Source organism: Mustela erminea, chromosome 10 (assembly GCF_009829155.1).
Source record: "Mustela erminea isolate mMusErm1 chromosome 10, mMusErm1.Pri, whole genome shotgun sequence".
Lineage (NCBI taxonomy): Eukaryota > Metazoa > Chordata > Mammalia > Carnivora > Mustelidae > Mustela > Mustela erminea.
This window is the reverse complement of record NC_045623.1, coordinates 102,743,294-102,761,284: the sequence shown is the minus strand read 5'-3', so window position 1 is coordinate 102,761,284 and position 17,991 is coordinate 102,743,294. Positions and strand designations below refer to the sequence as shown.

Here is a 17,991-nt window from a genome sequence, read left to right as displayed (position 1 = left end):
GTAACAACTGCCGTAACAGTTGTATGTGGCCTCCCCGAGAACTGGTTCGGCCTGGAAGCTACAGTTCCAGCCCACTCATAGGCCTTTAAAACCTGAGAGTGAGCGAGCGCCGTTCATTTGCACATACTCCTCGGTCACTCTTGCCTCTCAAGTGTGGATTGGTATGCCCTCCCTTCTGAGGCTTCTCGGGAGCAAAATTAGAGGCTAACGGTAGCATAATTAAGGTAATTTTGATCCTGTCCCAAAAAGGGAATAGAAAAGGTTATTTTATTAAAACCGTAGTAACTGCTTGCCTCCCCTGCCCCCACCATCTGCTTGCGTGCAAATGGTCTTGACACAGTTGAATGTGGACACCCTGTTCCTCTGGTGGTCGGGCGCTCTTCACACGGGTCGAAGGAGAAGAGAGAGGAAGGGAGAAGAAGCCCAGAAAAAGCCCAGCTGTTCTTGAAGTCAAAAGAATCATTTTTAAAGTCAAGTCTTCATTTTTTTTCTTCTCCCTTTCTAAAATCAATTCCAGCAAGAGCTTTTCAAGATTCTGCACAGTATTCTGTTAAACGGCGAGACCCGTGAGGCTGCTCTCAGTTACATGGCAGCCGTCGTCAACGCCAACATGAAGAAAGCACAGATGCAGGTAGGGTTCGAGAAGCCCGCGTCACGGATTGGCTAAAGTCACTCATCTGGCTTGTCTCCACTCGGCACCTGCCAGGCGTTCTAGGAAATGGAGACATGGTGTTGAGCAGGAGAGAATCTTCTACCGCTGTCAGCTATGTTCCACAGGCTAGATGAGTCAGCATGTAAGTACATTACTACAGGCGCTGGTAGCATCTGTGACGCAAATAAAGCACGTGGAGGACCTGGAAGTAGCCGTGGAGGTACCCAGAGGAGGGTATGGGAGTGAGTTTCGATCACATGGTGGGGAAGACACCTTTAAGGAGGTGACGTTTGATCAGAGACCGGACTGATGTGAAAGTCAGCCATGACAAGGCTGGGAAAAGAATTTTCTAGATTCTTGTAAGGCCCCAAAGTGGGAATGATCTAGCTTTGGAACAGGCCCCATATGCAGAGTTCAGTGGCTCGAAAATAGTGTGCAGGAAGGAGGATGGCGGCTGGGGACTCCCATCAGGCCACGGCTGACATGGTAAGAACTAGAATGGGATGCGCCTGGGGGGTTTGCAGCAAGGAAACCGCCAGATGTGCTGTGTGGAAAAAAAATGTGATGTGGGCTAAGTTGGGAGGAGCGACAGAAGCAGACCCGAGGAGATCTGGTGGGGAGCCTGGTGGCCTGGACCACCTTGCAAGGGAAGAGAAGATAAAAGGGCATCTTTCCTATATTACTAATAAGTAGTGAATGAATGATGTGACCTTTCTGTTGAGAAGAAGAAAAGTGTATAGATAAAAGTGTGGCCCTGCATCAGACTGCCTGGATTTCCTTCTCTGGTCCCACCATTTACTAACGGTGGGAACTTCACCGTTTATTTCTTTGTGCCTCAGTTTCCTAAGTGCTAAATGGGGGTGATAGTAGTTCCTAACTGTGGGGTTACTATCCGTAAAGCTATTAGAACAGTGCCTGGTGCGGCGTGGACACACAATTGATGTGAACTACCGTTATTATAATTGTTTCCGTGACATCAGCCAGAGAAACTTAGTCAGGGGCGCCTGGGTGGCTCATTCGGTAAAGCGTCTGCCTTAGGCTCAGGTCGGGATCCCAGGGTCCTGGGATCGAGTCCCACAGAGGGCTCTTTGCTCAGCGGGGAGCCTGCTTCTCCCTCTGCCTGCCGCTCCCCCTGCTTGTGCTCGCTCGCTCTCTCTCGTCCTCTCTGTGACAAATATAAATAAAATATTTTTTTAAAAATGGCTGTTAGTGAAACAGTGCTGAGTAAAACTAGGGTTTGATGCTCTTGAGGGGAAATAAAGAAGAGAAAGGAAGCAACATTAATTGTGTTTCTACTTAATTCATTTTGAGGATCTTAGGCAAGTCGTTTAGCTCTCTGAGCCTCAGTTTCCCCCTTTGTAAAATGCGAATAGCAGTATCACTGACTTCCAAGGGCTCTTCTGAAGATTCAGGGAATGTATAAAATGCTTCACACAGGATTAAGACTCCGTAAAGAGCGCCCTCTGATAGAATGACAATGGTGATGATATATTTCCTCTCATTGACTCTGGGGTGAATGTCTGTAAGCCACACGGTTGTGCCAAAATTTCTTTTTGAATCATTATTTTAAATACCTTTTTTTCCGTATTCCACAGACAGATGATAGATTGGTATCTACAGATGGATTCATGCTGAACTTCCTCTGGGTGCTGCAGCAGCTAAGTACAAAGATCAAGTTAGAGACGGTGGACCCCACGTACATATTCCACCCCAGGTGTCGGATCATTCTCCCTAATGATGAGACGAGAGTGAACGCGACGATGGAGGACGTGAGCGACTGGCTGGCTGAGCTGTGTGAGTGACGTTGCTCACTGTGAGGTCATTGAAACGCTGCCCTTTTATTTAAACACGTCTCGTAGATTTATTTTATTTGGATGCTAGTGATTGCTCACAAATTGTTGTTTTCTCTCCAGAAAATTAATTTAAGAGCCAGAGATACACACAAAAAATTAACGCATTAAAAATTTCTTATTTGGGCGCCTGGGTGGCTCAGTGGGTTGAGCCTCTGTGTTCAGCTCAGGTCATGATCCCAGGGTCCTGGAACCGAGCCCAGCGTTGGGCTGTCTGCTCAGCAGGGAGCCTGCTTCCCCCCTCTGCCTCTGCCTGCCTCTCTGCCTACTTGTGCTCTCTTTCTTGCTGTCAGATAAATAAATAAAATCTTTAAAAAACAAGCAAACAAACAAATAAAGTCTTACTTGGCTTAGCCAAAGTCAAATGGATATATAGAACAAGTAGAAGGAAATACACTCTTCAGACTAAAACAAAAAAAAAAAAAAAGAAGAAGAAGAAAAGAAAAAGCAATGTAATAGGGATGCGTGGGTGGCTCAGTTGGGTTAGGCAGCTGCCTTCGGCTCGGGTCATGATCCCAGGGTCCTGGGATGAGTCCTACTTTGAGCTCCTTGCTCAGTAGAGAATCTGCTTCTTCCTCTCCCTCTGCCTGCTGCTTCCCTGCTTGAGCTCTCTCTCTGTCAAATAAATAAATAAATCTTTAAATATATATATATATAATAAAAATGGTAACAGAGACTTAATTATGATATAGATTTTATATATACCAATTAAAGTTCTCTTGAAATATTTCATAGATCTTGATGCATCGATGGTATTAAAATATGAATATTTTAAAGGTATTACGTTTTTGATCTTTTTCCTTTCTATGTGATAAGACATACTAATGACAGATATCAGAGCCCTATGGCATTTAATTTTTAAATATTATAAAATCATTCACGGAATAGGATAGGGGTTCCCTGCCTACCTGGCAGCATTGTGATCAGATGGGTACACGCGTTCTAGAGAAACATGGAAACTATAATAAAAACTAGTATCTGATGAGCAATAAAGTTAGTGTTTGATTAGTATCACTTGGATGAGTAGTAACTAATATCATCTTGGAATCATATCATGGACTAGTAAATTCCAGAAGAATCCAGGGGTTAAACGTTTAAAAATATGTATATACATGTATTTATATTCTTTATATATATCTTTTATTTTTTTATTTTTATATTTTATATGTATAATATAAAAATAAAGAAAACATGAAAAAACTGAACAGAGGATTTGACCCAGCCATGAAGGAAACAAATTTATAATGATTTAATAAATGAAACATATCATCAGAGACGATATGTATATACAGTATCTTAGATAAATATGCTTTTTGTAGAGTGAGATAAAATGAGTATGCAGAATTAAAGAATGGAGCAAAATATGTCTTATGTTTGATAGAATCATGCCTTTCAAAATGTAAACCTGTTATAAATGTATAAGGCCCAAACTGAATTCTACCAAGAGATAGTTTTCTTTTGGGGGACAAAAATGTAAGCAGTATATATCATAGAAAATAAAAGATACTTGCTGGAAAAAATATAGCAATAGGAATTGGATACAAATTGAAAGAAATTCAGGTTATTGTTGTATATGTGTAAATTATCCAAAAACAGGGGCGTCTGGCTGGCTCAGTCGGTGAAGCTTGGGGCTCTTCATCTCAGAGTTGTGAATTTGAGCCCCTACATTGTTGAGTGTAGAGATTACTTAAAAATAAAGTCTTTAAAAATAAATAGCTAGATAGATAATCCAAAAACCAAGTGATAAGATAGAATGTAAGTTTGTGAAGAAATAGATGGAATTTAATGAATTTATTTAATGAATTCTAATTTATACCAAAAATTTTAACACTGTCATTCTCAATAATTTTATGTTTTAGAATATACTTCCAATTCTGGGAGTGGGGTGAAGGAGTGATTTTTCATACAGATCTTCCAAACACTGTTTATAATAGAGAAGAATTAGAAGCGGCAGACATGCCCACGGTACAGAAATGGCTTTGGAATCTGTAGATTAACATAGTCTATCAGTATTTTGAGATTCATGGTGATGTTTCATGGCCTGTGTTGAATTATAGGAATGGTTTTATAAAATACATCAGGAAGACTTGTAATGACAGATTGTTGATGTACGTCTATGCTAACATTTAATCAGATGGGGCAAAATACCTAATCATTCAATGGAGCTCGTAGGAATTCTGTGCTGCTTATAATTTAGTCTATATATTTTTTTTTAAGTTTTTTTTTTTATTTATTTTGTCAGAGAGAGAGAGAGAGCGAGAGTGAGCACAGGCAGACAGAGTGGCAGACAGAGTCAGAGGGAGAAGCAGGCTCCCCGCAGAGCAAGGAGCCCGATGTGGGACTCGATCCCAGGACGCTGGGATCATGACTTGAGCCGAAGGCAGCTACTTAACCAACTGAGCCACCCAGGCGTCCCTTAGTCTATATTTTTTAAAAAGCATCCTTAAGCTTCTTGAAAATTCAAGTGTAATTCTGTCTTAATTGTGCTTTCCGCCTGATTTAATCTTGTTAAAGCCTTTATTTAGGGAATCATGTTATTTTTCCTAGATGGAGATCAGCCTCCATTTTCTGAGCCGAAATTCCCTACAGAATGCTTTTTTCTTACCCTGCACGCCCACCACCTCTCCATTCTGCCAAGCTGCCGTCGCTACATCCGCAGACTCCGGGCCATCCGGGAGCTCAATAGGTGCGTACATGACCCCAGGTCCTGGGATTGCCCGAGGTATGAAGAAAGCAGTTCTCTTGTGACCAGTGGATTCGAATGCCAGGAGTGAATATGTTGCAGTGAACCATCTGCTGCTGCTTCCCTGTCCACAGTCCTCTGTCCACCAGAGTTCTTTATGTGGCAGAGTGACCCAGCCTTGGTTTCAGAGAGATCTCAATACTCAGTATGTGGTTTTAGACTTCCCTTAACTTTTTTTACTGAGTGTGGTGTTGACCAGGAGGCCCTTTAAAGGATCTCCTGGGTTCCAGTCATTCTCCTCCTCTGGAGTCTGAAACAGTAACTGTAGTTTCTCTTGATAAAAAAGATCATTGACCCCTGCCATCATGGAATTCCCTTTTTTGTATGTTGGCCTATGGCATAAGGAACCCAGAATGGACAGGTAGTAGCCATCAGTTTCCCATTCATTAGCACCATTGCTGTGTTTCTTGACCTAAGCATTTTTCCCCATGTGCCAATGCCTCCAAATAAACAAATCACAGAAATAAGAACCAAACACGTTTCGAAACCAGTCCTCTGGAATAATAGTAGTATGGCCACTGCATTTGGTCCAGGACCTATGTACATGTCTGGCTATGAGAAAAAGTATGTCATATCTCTATCTGTAACTCTGTATCTCTTTGTATCTATCTTGCTAATCACCTGTTAATGCTCATGGTTACTCTGTAGATGCTTTAAGATTTTCTTTCTACACTTATTTGTGTCGTTGGTAAATGGTGTCAGTTTTCTTTCCTACACGTTTTTTCTGTGCCTTAGCATACTGGCTATAACTTCTAGTAAAATCTTGACTAGAGGCAACTTTCTTCAAATTTTTCTATTGTTCTAATTCAAGAGGGGAGAGGTTTTTTTTGTATGTCCTCTGTTACCAGATGAAGAACATTTCCCATTATTTCTAGTATCTTAAAAGTTTTTTATTCCTAACAGAAGTTGAATTTTACTAAATGCTTTTTCCAAAGCTATTGAAGAGATCAGAAATTTTTTTCTCCTCTGTTCGGTTAATGTGGCTGAATTATATCAACTAGTTTTCTGATGCTAAACCAGTCTTTCATTCCTGGAATAAACTCAGTTTTTATATTATTGCTTTTATAGCTCATTGGATATTCAGTTTGTTAATACTCTGGTTAGGATTTTTGAGTCTATGTTCAAAAGAAAGATGGGCCTACCATTTTCATTTCTTGGTATGTCTTCCTCAGGTTTTGGTATCATGCTTGCCAATATTGAGTTGGGGAGTATTCTCTCTTTTTATGTTCTTTGGAAGAGTTTATTAGGGGCACCTGAGTGGCTCATTTGTTAAGCATCTGCCTTCTGCTCAGGTCCTGATCCCAGGGTCCTGGGATGGAGCCCTGTGTTGGGCTCCCTTCCACTCCCCCTGCTTGTCTGTCTTTCCTTCTCTCTCAAACAGATAAAATCTTCTTAAAAAAAGAGTTTATAAGTTATTTCTTTCTTAAATGTTTGGAAGCATTCATTGATAAAGCTATCTGGGCTTAGAATTTTCTTTATGGGAAAGTTTTTGATTATGTGTTTTATTCTGTTATTAGATATATGACTATTTACACTTTTATTTCATCTTGTGTCAGTATTTCTGTGACATCTAAAGCTTCAAAATTTCTAGGCTTGAAGTTGTTCATAACATCTTTTTATTATTTTAATGTCTGCAGGTTCTTCATTATTTCCTTCTATATACTTTTAGTTTAAATTTGCTTTTTGTTGATATTTCTGTTGCCTCTTAAGATTGGTACATATAGGGTGCCTGGGTGGCTCAGTGGGTTAAGCCGCTGCCTTCGGCTCAGGTCATGATCTCAGGGTCCTGGGATCGAGTCCCGCATCGGGCTTTCTGCTCAGCAGGGAGCCTGCTTCCCTCTCTCTCTCTCTGCCTGCCTCTCCATCTACTTGTGATCTCTATCTGTCAAATAAATAAATAAAATCTTAAAAAAAAAAAAAGAAAGATTGGTACATATATCATCCATTTTCAGCCCTTATACGTGTATTTAAGGCTGTTCCTTTCCCTCCAAGCCTGGTTCTAGCTGCAGTTCTCAGTTTTGGTATGTCACGTTTTACTGATCAGTTCAAAATATTTTCTAATTTTTATTATTTCTTATTTGACCAGTGGGTTATTGAAAAATACATTGTTGAGATTCCAGATTCTTGGGGGATTTGTCTTGGGGGATTTATCATTTGTTATTGATTCCTAGTTCAATTTCACGGTGCTCTGATTTGTGTCCTTCGAACTTCATTGAAATTTGCTTTATAGCCCAACAGGTACATGAGTAAATGTCCCGTGGAGACCTGAAAAGAATGTGCTTTCTGTGTCACTTACTGCACGGTGCATTTGTTGGTTAGGTCAGGCTTGTTCATCTTTTATTCAAATTTTCCTCCTATTTGCTGATTTTATCAGCTTATAATATCAGTTATTGGGAAAGGCTTATGCGGTTGCAAGCTGTGATTGTGAATTTGTCTGTTTCTTCATCTTGGAGCCCTGGGATCCCATCTCTTTTACTGACTTTGGTTGATCCATTTCAATGGTACCATCAACTGCGTTCACGCCCAAGCGACTGTGGACGGTCACTCTTGTGCTCAAAGATGTTCCCCTCACCTGTGTGCTTTCCAACACTGTGATAGGAGAGATGTCCTCTAGGATATGGGGGGAGAGAGAGGCAGGTTTGGGAGGAGGGGTTGTCTGAGCCAGTCATCCGTGGTGTATCTATCTGAATATTCTCAGCTTCTTAAACTTTAGATTCCTTCCTCTGAATTCTGTCAAGGGATACCAACTAGCCCAGCTTCACTCAGCATAGGTCCCTGTCAATGCCAAGTTTGAGTCCACTAGCTGGGTGCACATTTCAGACCCCTCCCAGCTACTCACGACCATGTTGTATCCAGGGTCTCTGGTGGATGTAATGGTGTCCGTGAATTTAGTCCTACACAGAAGGGTGTTCGCATGGTTCACTCTTGCAGATCAGGCAACTCCGGGATCCGTTCCACACACACTCCCGCGTTCTCTCCCCACAAATGTGGTAGGTAGAATAACGATGTCCCAGAGATGTTCACGTCCCTAAGGAGCCAAGGGTACGAAAGGGAAGTATTAAGTCCAAGTGCTTTGAAATCTATAGTGGCTTGTTTGAAAAAACACACTCCACACTGGTTGTCATTACCACCCTCTTGGAAGCTAAACAAGGCTTCCTTGCATTTTTCACAAGCCTGTCCCGTGCGGCTCCCTAGAGGCGGGCTGCCAGGCCAGTCAGCCGTCCCACGGGGCTTCTGAGTGTCTTCCAGCCCCACCTCCCTCACCCCAAGCTGCAGAGACGGGTGCCATGTGGCAGTTTCCGTGACTGCAGTCAGTCTGTCAGATCGTCATCAGTTCTGGGGAGGGCTCAGGTATGTACCCAGAGTTTGCCTTTGAACCTGACCTGGCAGGAAGCTGTTCCACGGTTCATCCTGACCGTAGAGCCTCTGTCACTGCCTCAGTCAGAACTCCTCCGCCACTGTGCTTCCAGAAACGCTGTGTGGCTGCCACCCTCAACATGCTCTTCTGCTTCCAGCGAGGGGTCACTTCTCAATGGAAGCTTAGGTCGTGGGCAGATTCACTGGCAGCAAGGGAGTCGGGGAAGGTGTAGTTCCAAAAAAATGTGCCAACCTCCAGTTTTCTATAATTGTCTCGACAGAGAGGGGTTGATAGAGCATTAGGTGAGCCAGTCTCTAAAATATGCCGCACATGGCCTGACTGGCAGCTGGTATTTGGGCGGGCATAGGAAGGAGTAAAGGAGCATGCCGCAAAGATCATTTCCGAGAAGAGCATTCCACGTGGAGGGAACGGTCGCAGAAGACGGAAGGGCACTGGCATTGTCGAACCAGCCTTTGGTTTGGGGTAACTGGCCAAGGCCTAGTAACCGTGAACCTTCCGGCGGGACTTCTTGTTCTCCCTCCTAGGAAAAGAAGGGAACGATGTAAATAGTGTGTTTCTTTCCAAAAGAAATGACTAAATGTCATTAAACGTAAAGTACCACCAATTTTAAGACATTCGTTAGATCAGGAACCCTAAGAAAGGTTCTGCCAACGCATGACAGGAAATACTCTGACTTTCAAGGTGCTGGAGGTAGGGGGAGATGTCTGACGGTCCTCGACAGGGTCGGAACAAGTCGGTAAGAAGGAGCCGCGTGTCCTCTTGGGTTTGACCTTTAGTCCTTGGTTTCAGAACCGTGGAAGATCTGAAAAACAATGAAAGCCAATGGAAAGACTCCCCGCTGGCAACTAGACACCGCGAGATGCTAAAGCGCTGCAAAACTCAGCTTAAGGTTTGTACGGCTGATGGGAATCGTCACAGCCCGGCCGCGCGGCAGCCGTTCTCCTACCAGAATGTTTGCCTGCACGGAGCCCCGTAGTGTCCTTTTGCCTCTGTCTTTCTCTCCCCTGAAGATGAAACACTGGACTTTCAGACCAGGTGATGATCTCACCCCGGTCTCCCTGCAGGATTTAAATCAGGACAGAATCTGCAGGTGCTTTGCCGGTGGCAGTGTGAATTCTTCCTGGTTTTATCGTCCTCGGTTGGCCTTCACCTGCCTCACTTAACCCTTCTGCGAGGTTCTCCCCCTCCACTGCCCCCCAGCTCTGTGACCCAGTGTGCCAGCCATGCATTTTCACAGTGTGTAACCGAGTGGATTTGTGGCCGTGGGAAGACCCCCCCCACCTTGTCCCTCCTTCATTTGTCATTAAAAATGATCCACTGCACAGAACCTAACTGTGGACAGGAAGATTTCTGCTGGTGAGACGGATGCTGAGCAAAGGCTGTACAAGGGAGTGTAGACCGCTTACTTACGCATTTATCTTGTGTTTTTGTTCAAATTCTAGAACTGAGTATTAGCGGATTCTGGTTTCTGTTGATTAGTAGAAAGGTATATGGACATTTTAACTTTGATTTCTGGGGCAAGTTAAGTAGATTTTGCTTTATTTACTAATAGACAATACCTGCTGAGGTGCAGAATACACCAGGAGCCCTTTTCTGGTGTCTGTAGACCCCCGTGAGCACCCCACAGACCTGTCAGAAGGAGCCTGGAAACTGTTCAAATGGACACGCCGATGCGCATGCGTGCCCAGGTTTCCTTCTCACAACTGTCTTCTGAGGCAGGTGTGGGACCATCAGTGGACAAGCGTTTTGTCCAAGGGCAGAAGTGGTGACCTGGAACTCAGATGCAGATCTGTCTGGCTTCTGTCCACTCACCATCTCTGTCTGACGCCCATCAACCCTGTCCCCCAGTCAAGCTATTTCAATTTGACAGGAAGACCTTCTGTTTGAACCTGAACTATGTGCTCAGCCTTCCGTCCAGTGGTTTGCATGGTGTACTTCTGTATCTCTCAGAACAAGGAAAGCTTTGGGGACGTGACCAGCATATTGTAGTTAGTTAGAGACGAAGCTCGCGAAAACCCTAGAACCTCGAATCTCCTGGCCTAGTCCCTGGCCAGTCGAACCTGCCGGCACTTGGCCACCGACTAATCTGTGGGTGGGGGCGTACCTCCTTCCGCAGAAACTGGTACGGTGCAAGGCCTGTGCTGACGCTGGTTTACTTGATGAGAGCTTTCTGAGAAGATGTTTGAATTTTTATGGCCTTCTCATCCAGCTGCTGCTCCGCATCCTGGACCCCGCCTATCCCGAGTGAGTGTGCCCCTCCCGCCTCCCCTCCGCCCTCCTTGTCTGGGCTGTGTTGTCTTCACTGTCCCTCAGTCCATAGCTGAAACCCAAACCCTTACTTTATCAAGGATCTGTTCTTCAGTTTCTAGGTTGTACCTGTACAGACTACAGAATAATCCGTAATATTAATAAGTGTTTTCCCAGTGATTACAGTTAAGAAGGGAATGTCAGCACCTCCTAGTTTAATTCTGACCTGGTCCTTTTTTTACAAATCAGCTAGATTGATAGAAAAGGAAATCTGTACGTTGGAAACTAAAACCTGGAGATAACAGAGTATTAGGTCCTTTCAGGGACTGGGTGCAGGAAGATACCCAGCCAGTTTTACTAGTTTATTGTTTTACTAGTTTATTAAGTGAAGTCTCTGGATGGACTGATGTTGTTAGGTTTGGCCCAGCGCCCTCTGCAGGAGCCGAAAATGTTGTGCAGCTCAGTTGTCTCAAAACAGATTGAATCGCATAAAATGACCAAATATGACCCTTCTGTTTCCTTCCTATTTTACTATATTAATCTTAACGGAAAATCAGAAAGAGGAGAAACGTCTCCTGCACACCCTAATCCGTCCACTGTCTTCATTCAGGCTCTGGTCTCCTGGCTTGTGTACCTTCTCCGTATTTGTGTTCTAGGAGGCTTTCCCCCCATTAAAATATTTAACTTGTGATGGCCATGTCACAGTCCTTAGGGTTTCAGGTGCCAGGATTTTGTGTTTTTTTGGTTGGTCAGTTGGTTAGTTGGGGTTTTCTGCGGAGGGGTTAGGGGGTGGTTTCCAGGTGCCATGGTTTTGTTCTGTAACTTGTGATTTTATTCTCTTTGACAGTATAACACTGCCTTTAAACTCAGATGTCCCCAAGGTATTTGCAGCATTGCCTGAGTTTTATGTAGAAGATGTTGCTGAATTTTTATTTTTTATTGTACAGTAAGTACCTTTGACATACTACATGGTTCTAATTTGTTTTTGTACGTGGCGTGTACATTGTATTACGAACTACATTGCAGCCCTCCATTTTATGCCTAAAATTCTGTGTAACTGCTGTAAGCGAATGCTGCCTGGAGACTGGAAAAATAAATCCAACTCTGGCACTAAGCCAGTTCCAATAATACCTTCAAGACAGGAGCAGGATTAACAATGCCGATAAGAATGTACTCTCTGAAAATTGAGTTGAATTTCTAATAATTGAGTATGTGTTTCTGAGAAACAGAAGGAGCAAACAGTTTATAAATATCTAAGTGAACATTCAGAAGTCAGAAATACCCACATCTATATTTTGTACTGAAATTTTTCTCAATTATAACACTGGAGAAAGCTTACAAGGAAATGCCTTGAGTTTATAACTGGCATTTCAAGTTTGTTTGTTTGTTTGTTTGTTTGCTTGCTTGTTTAATTAAAACAACTGCCAGAAAAAATTTTAGGGGCCCTTGGCAAGCACAGTCAGTGGAGCGTGCGATCTTGATCTCAAGGTCGTGAGTCTGAGCTCCACACTGAGTATAGAGAGTACTTAAAAATAAAATCTTTTTTTTTTTTTATTTTTTTAAGGTTTTTTTGTTGTTGTTTAAAAAAAAAAAAAAAAACTCTTTTATGAACCTTACCCCATAATTTAATCATGGTGGCTTTGGTTTATTTCCTAAAATAATGTAAGTTACTGTAACATGCTTTAGCCAGTAGACACAGTAGATTTAAAGTCTGTCTAGTTGCAAAGTCAGTAGTCATTTGAAACTCAGCAAGTTCAAGGGAATTCAGCATCTTGGCTCGTAGACCTATTGGCCCCTTCCCTGCTCAATGACCCCAGCGTCCACACAGCTAGAGCTTCTGGGAGCTTCATTTCTTACTTTTTTTGCTTTCTCCAGATACTCTCCTCAGGTGCTTTATGAACCCTGTACTCAGGACATTGTGACGTTCCTTGTTGTGATGTTGTGTAACCAGAACTACATCCGAAATCCGTATCTGGTGGCCAAACTGGTAGAAGTCATGTTTATGACCAACCCTGCTGTTCAGCCACGAACCCAGAAGTTTTTTGAGATGATCGAAAACCATCCTCTCTCCACCAAATTGTTGGTCCCTTCACTGATGAAATTTTATACAGGTAGGTTCTGGGTATTTGGGTAGGCAAGTGGATGGGAGTTGCTCTAAATCTGGTAGCTAATATCCTGGTGGCCTCTTCCAAGTGTAACCTGCTTAACCCCGCCACTGGCAAAGCAGGTTACTGTTGCTTAGTTTAGATCAGTGGACGTATCCATGGACCATTCTACGAGCTGGTCCCTGATGATGGGGCAGGATCCACTGTAAGTCAGATGCACTTGCAGCTACTTTTAGAAATCTGTCGTATAACTCAGAGTTTCTAGAGCGTGAGTAAAACGAGAAGCTTGTTAAAAATGTTTATTTTCGAGCCCCACTCAGATCTGTGGAATCAGGATATCAGGGAGCCTTCCCTCGTTCACTAAATCTATGAAGGTTTATTGAGCACCTACTGCCTGCCAGGCGCTGGGTCCCACTGGTGAGCAGACAGAGCACGCATCAGACTCTCTGCAGGGAGATCCTCCACTGCCGGATGAATTGGATTCCGAATTGTTACGGAATTTGGCTTTTGAACTAACAGTGTGTTTTCATCAAGCTAATGACCTTGAGACCCCTTAACCTGTCTGCCAACAAAGGCATAGGATTGTACTAATGGCACATTTTCCTTCCAGCTGGTACATGTTGCAGGAAAGGAAGTGCGTCTTGTCTGTCCTCTGTCAAACCTAGCACATTCTGGGCACTCGGTGTCTTCAGCATTTAGTAGAGTGTACTTGCTGCACTCTTGGGAGAAACACTGGCTGTCCGTGAGTGCGGTTGCTTGCTGTTCCTGCAGCCGCAGAAGTTTGAGGATTCCACTGTGTCGTGACAGCCCTCAGTGGTAACCATCCTTTCCCTGTTGACCAAGACCTGCTCCTGCTCCTTTGGAGCTGGTGCCATCCCCTCTCTCTGCGCTACTGAGGGTTCCAGCGGTCCGCCTGCCTCCTTTGTCCTTTTGTCACCACTGCTTTGTAACATCTAGTAAGAGTTCAGCTGGCTGGCTGGCTCCATTGGGAGATCATGTGACCCTTGATCTGTAGGTTCTGAGTTCAGGCCCCACGTTCAGTATAGAAATTACTTAAAAAAATGAAAAAAAGAAAAGGTTTTTTTTCTTCCCAACCTACTGATTCCTCTTAAAGCTAAAGCAAGTAGACAAGCACTTGAAGTTTCACTGACACCCTTGCTTTGGCAACAGCAGGGGAACACTCTTGGCTAAAAAGCTGCTTCTTCACTCCCCTTAGTCCTGGTAGGGAGGACCTCCGTCCCTGGTAGACAGGGCCATTCAGGTACAAATGATGAGTCATGTATGTATGGGACACGACCTCATTCAGTGTCTTGCACATATCAGGCTTAGTCGAAGATAATTCTGCATTTTTTAAAATAACAGTAAGGCATCTCTTTTTACCCATTTCTTTCTTGTTTTCTTACTTTCTTTCTTTCTTTTTTAAGATTTTATTTATTTATTTGTCAGGGGGAGAGAGAGCACACAAGCAGGCAGAGTGCCAGGCAGAGGCAAAGAGAGAGAAACAGGCTCCCCGCCAAGCAAGGAGCCTGATGCAGGGTTTAATCCCAGGACCCTGGGATCATGACCTGAACCAAAGGCAGCGGCTTAACCGACTGAGCCACCCAGGCGTCCTGTGTCTTTCTTTTTAAACTTATTTTTTAAGATGAGAATACCTTATAACATAGTTGTAGCAAACTACACTAACCTACAAATACTGTTTCATCTCCCCATTAGCTGGTGTGCAGAATCAGCGCTATGAAATTCTCTGAGAATGTAAATTGGTAAAACTTTTTTTTTTAAAGCCTTTATTTATTATTTGACAGACAGAGACAGTAAGAAAGGGAACACAAGCAGGGGGAGTGAGAGGGAGAAGCAGGCCTCCCACCTAGCAGGGAGCCTTGATCCCAGGACCCTGGGATCACCTGAGCTGAAGGCAGATGCCCAACGACTGAACCACCCAGGCGCCCAGTAAAACCCTTCCGAAGGGCAGTTTGGCAGTCCACACCAAAAGCCCTAAAAATGTGTATATTCTATGTATCAATCAAGGTCCAGTAAGGAAAATAAACAGTTGACCATTGAGCAACATAGGAGTTAGAGACCTCTCCCCCCCACCAGGCAGCCAAAAATCCACTTTCACCTTTGACTCCCCCAGATTTATTAACAGCCTGCTCTTGATCAGAATGTTAGATTTACTGTGTAGCACCTTATCGGTAACATCAGCCGTCAGTTAACACATCCCTTGTACATTATGTGTATTACACACTATATTCTTAAGAGAAAGTAAGCCAGAGGAAGGAAAACGTTATGAAGAAAATCTTAAGAGGGACACCTGGGTGGCTCAGTCAGTTAAGCATCTGCCTTCAGCTCAGGTCATGATTCCAGGGTCTTGGGATCGAGTCCCACATCAGGCTCCCTGCTCAGCAGGGGATCTGCTTTTCCCTCTCCCTCTGCCCCTACTCGTGCTCACTTGCTCGCTCTCAAATAAATAGAAATAAAATCTTAAAAAAAAAGTAAGGAAGAGTAAATACATTTATGGTCCCGTGTATATATTTATTGAAAAAAAATGTGTGAGTGGCCCTGTGGAGTTCAAGCCTGTGTTGTTCAGGGAGCAGCCGTATGAAGAACTAGTCAAGTAGACACTGGAGGACAGAAAGGCAAGTGAGAGCTCTGGCGTAAGGCAGCTTACGAGTTCAGGAAGCAGCCGTCCTCTGTCTCCAGAGCTGGGGGAACCCAAGGAAGAGGCTGGAGTGAGTAAACTAGCTCGAATGAGGACCAGGACAGAATGGGGACCTAGGTCTCTGTGGAAGGGCGCTGCCCAGCTGGTGTCTCCGAGGAGCGCAGGCTTCCTAGTTCTGCCACGGTGGACCTGAGCTGGAAACTGGAAGCGGCTGGTGCTGCGGGAAGAAAGAACCACTGTTGCTGACAGGAGCAGCCAGCCTGTGGCCAGGGACCAGGTCCCTCCTCGCCTGCAGCGCCCCCTATTGGCGAACCCAACGGAGGACCTGCTGGCAAGGGGAAGCCTGCAGAGCCCCAGCCCCAGCAGTATCAAGGGTGGATTGGGGGCCCCGTGACAGCAGCTAAATAAATAGCTCACCCTTTTGCATGCAAACTTAATTTCTAGTCATCTGTTCCGTGGGGGTAATTACGAATGTGTGTGCATGTTTACAGTGATACTGCAGCATCATTTATAATGCAGTACAGGGAAAATGCTAAAAACAGCCTAAATTTCTTCCAGCTGTGGATGAATTAAGTAAATTACAGTTTATCCATAAAGTGGGTCTATATGAGCTGTGAAGAATAATGTTATTTACATTAAATGGTTAAGTCATCAGAAGTAAAGAAAATGCCAAGTAATGAAGCAGTATATACAGTAGGACCTCGTGTTGGTAGACATCTGTACGATAGAACGTATACCACAATAGTAACAGAGAGATGGTTCGTTTTGAATGGTAAAACTGTGAATGGATTTATTTCTTTTCCTTTTTAAAAAATTATCTAACTGGGGCACCTGGGTGGCTCAGTCAGTTGAGTGTCTGTCTCCGGCTCAGGTCATGATCCCAGGGTCCTGGGATCGAGTCCCGTCTCAGAGGACTGGGGAGCCTGCTTTTCCCTCTGCCTCTCTCTCTCTCTCTCTCTCTCTCATGAATAAATAAATAAAAGCTAAAAAAAAATTATCTGAACTTACTCTGCAGTAAACATGTATTGTTAGTATTAAAAGTAAAAAGTGTTTAGTTAAATGTATTTTTTATTTAAGTTTTTATTTATTTATTTATCAGACAGAGATCACAAGTAGGCAGAGAGGCTGGTGGCAGGTGGGGGAGAAACAGGCTCCCTGCTGAGCGGAGAACCCGATGTGGGGCTCAATCCCCCCACCCTGGGATCATGACCTGAGCTGAAAGCAGAGGCTTTAACCCACTGAGCCACCAGGTGCCCCTAGTTAAATGTATTTTATACTCAGTAAGTGCCCTGGGCCTGTCACTGTGGCTTTGGAATAAAGCATGGGGATGCAGGGGGGTGGGCCTCTTTTGGGAGATGCGTGCTGGGTCTGGCAGAGCCCCACTAGTAAGATCCAAGAAGCTCCTTTTCCCTTTTGCCACTAAGCAGTGTACCTTCTGGCCCTGGACCACGTCTGCAGTCCTAGAGAGATGATACCCTTACTAATAATAGCCACCACTTATTGAATCCTCACTAATCCTTTCACTTAATCGGCACAGCCATCATCAAGATGGGTGCTATAAATATCTCCCGTTTTCCAAATGAGGAACCCGAAGCTTAGAAAGGTCCAGAAGCTTGCTGAAGGTCAACAGCTAGTGCATGGCAGCAACTTCAGCAGGTGGGCCTTAGCACAGGTGCTCCTGCCTGATGCACTGTTACTACTGTGGTAGCAGGGGACCAGTCCCCAGAGAACCCTCCAGTGGGACACCACAGACAGCCCCCCACTCATGCATCAACCCCATAATAAGTCCTGCGGAGGGGCGCCTGGATGGCTCAGTGGGTTAAGCCTCTGACTTCGGCTCAGGTCATGATCTCATGGTCCTGGGATGGAGCCCCACATCAGGCTCTCCGCTCAGAAGGGAGCCTGCTTCCCCCTCTCTGCCTGTCTCTCTGCCTGCTTGTGATCTCTGTCAAATAAATAAATAAAATCTTAAAAAAAAAAAAAAAGTCCTTCCGATTGAGGTCCAGAGTCTCAGACGTGACCTAGAGATGGGCATATGGACCGGGCTCCTCTTTTCTACCCCCAGAGAATATCCTAGCTTTGGAAATACTTAAGATCCAATTTTTGTTTCGAAAATAAAATTAAGTTCCAAAATCAGAATACTTTATTTATACCAGCAGTCAGCTCCTTAAGGAACAGCTTTCCCAACCTGGCTACTCAGAACTTAAAAGAACACTGAGCTCTGAATCAACAAAGCCAGCATTAACCCAAGTTGATTGAGTCTCTGACTCTGTAAATACTTAAGACGCTCCTACTGTGTGTCAGCCCTGGTTTTGATGCTAGGGTGGTGCAGATGGCTGGTGAGCCCCGTGTTCTTTTT

General features: G+C 44.1%; 1 protein-coding gene across 4 annotated transcripts in view; it reads left to right on the top strand.

Annotated features, from left to right (window-relative positions):
- Positions 1 to 17,991, top strand: part of UBE4B (ubiquitination factor E4B) — a 121,963-nt gene that overhangs the window by 85,638 nt on the left and 18,334 nt on the right. For all 4 annotated transcript variants that reach the window (XM_032360940.1, XM_032360941.1, XM_032360942.1 and 1 more), the window contains 7 exons: positions 518 to 631; positions 2,248 to 2,446; positions 5,050 to 5,188; positions 9,414 to 9,513; positions 10,741 to 10,868; positions 11,719 to 11,817; positions 12,747 to 12,982. In XM_032360940.1, coding sequence (XP_032216831.1) covers positions 518 to 631; positions 2,248 to 2,446; positions 5,050 to 5,188; positions 9,414 to 9,513; positions 10,741 to 10,868; positions 11,719 to 11,817; positions 12,747 to 12,982 — 1,015 coding nt within the window. The remainder of the gene's footprint in view (positions 1 to 517; positions 632 to 2,247; positions 2,447 to 5,049; positions 5,189 to 9,413; positions 9,514 to 10,740; positions 10,869 to 11,718; positions 11,818 to 12,746; positions 12,983 to 17,991) is intronic.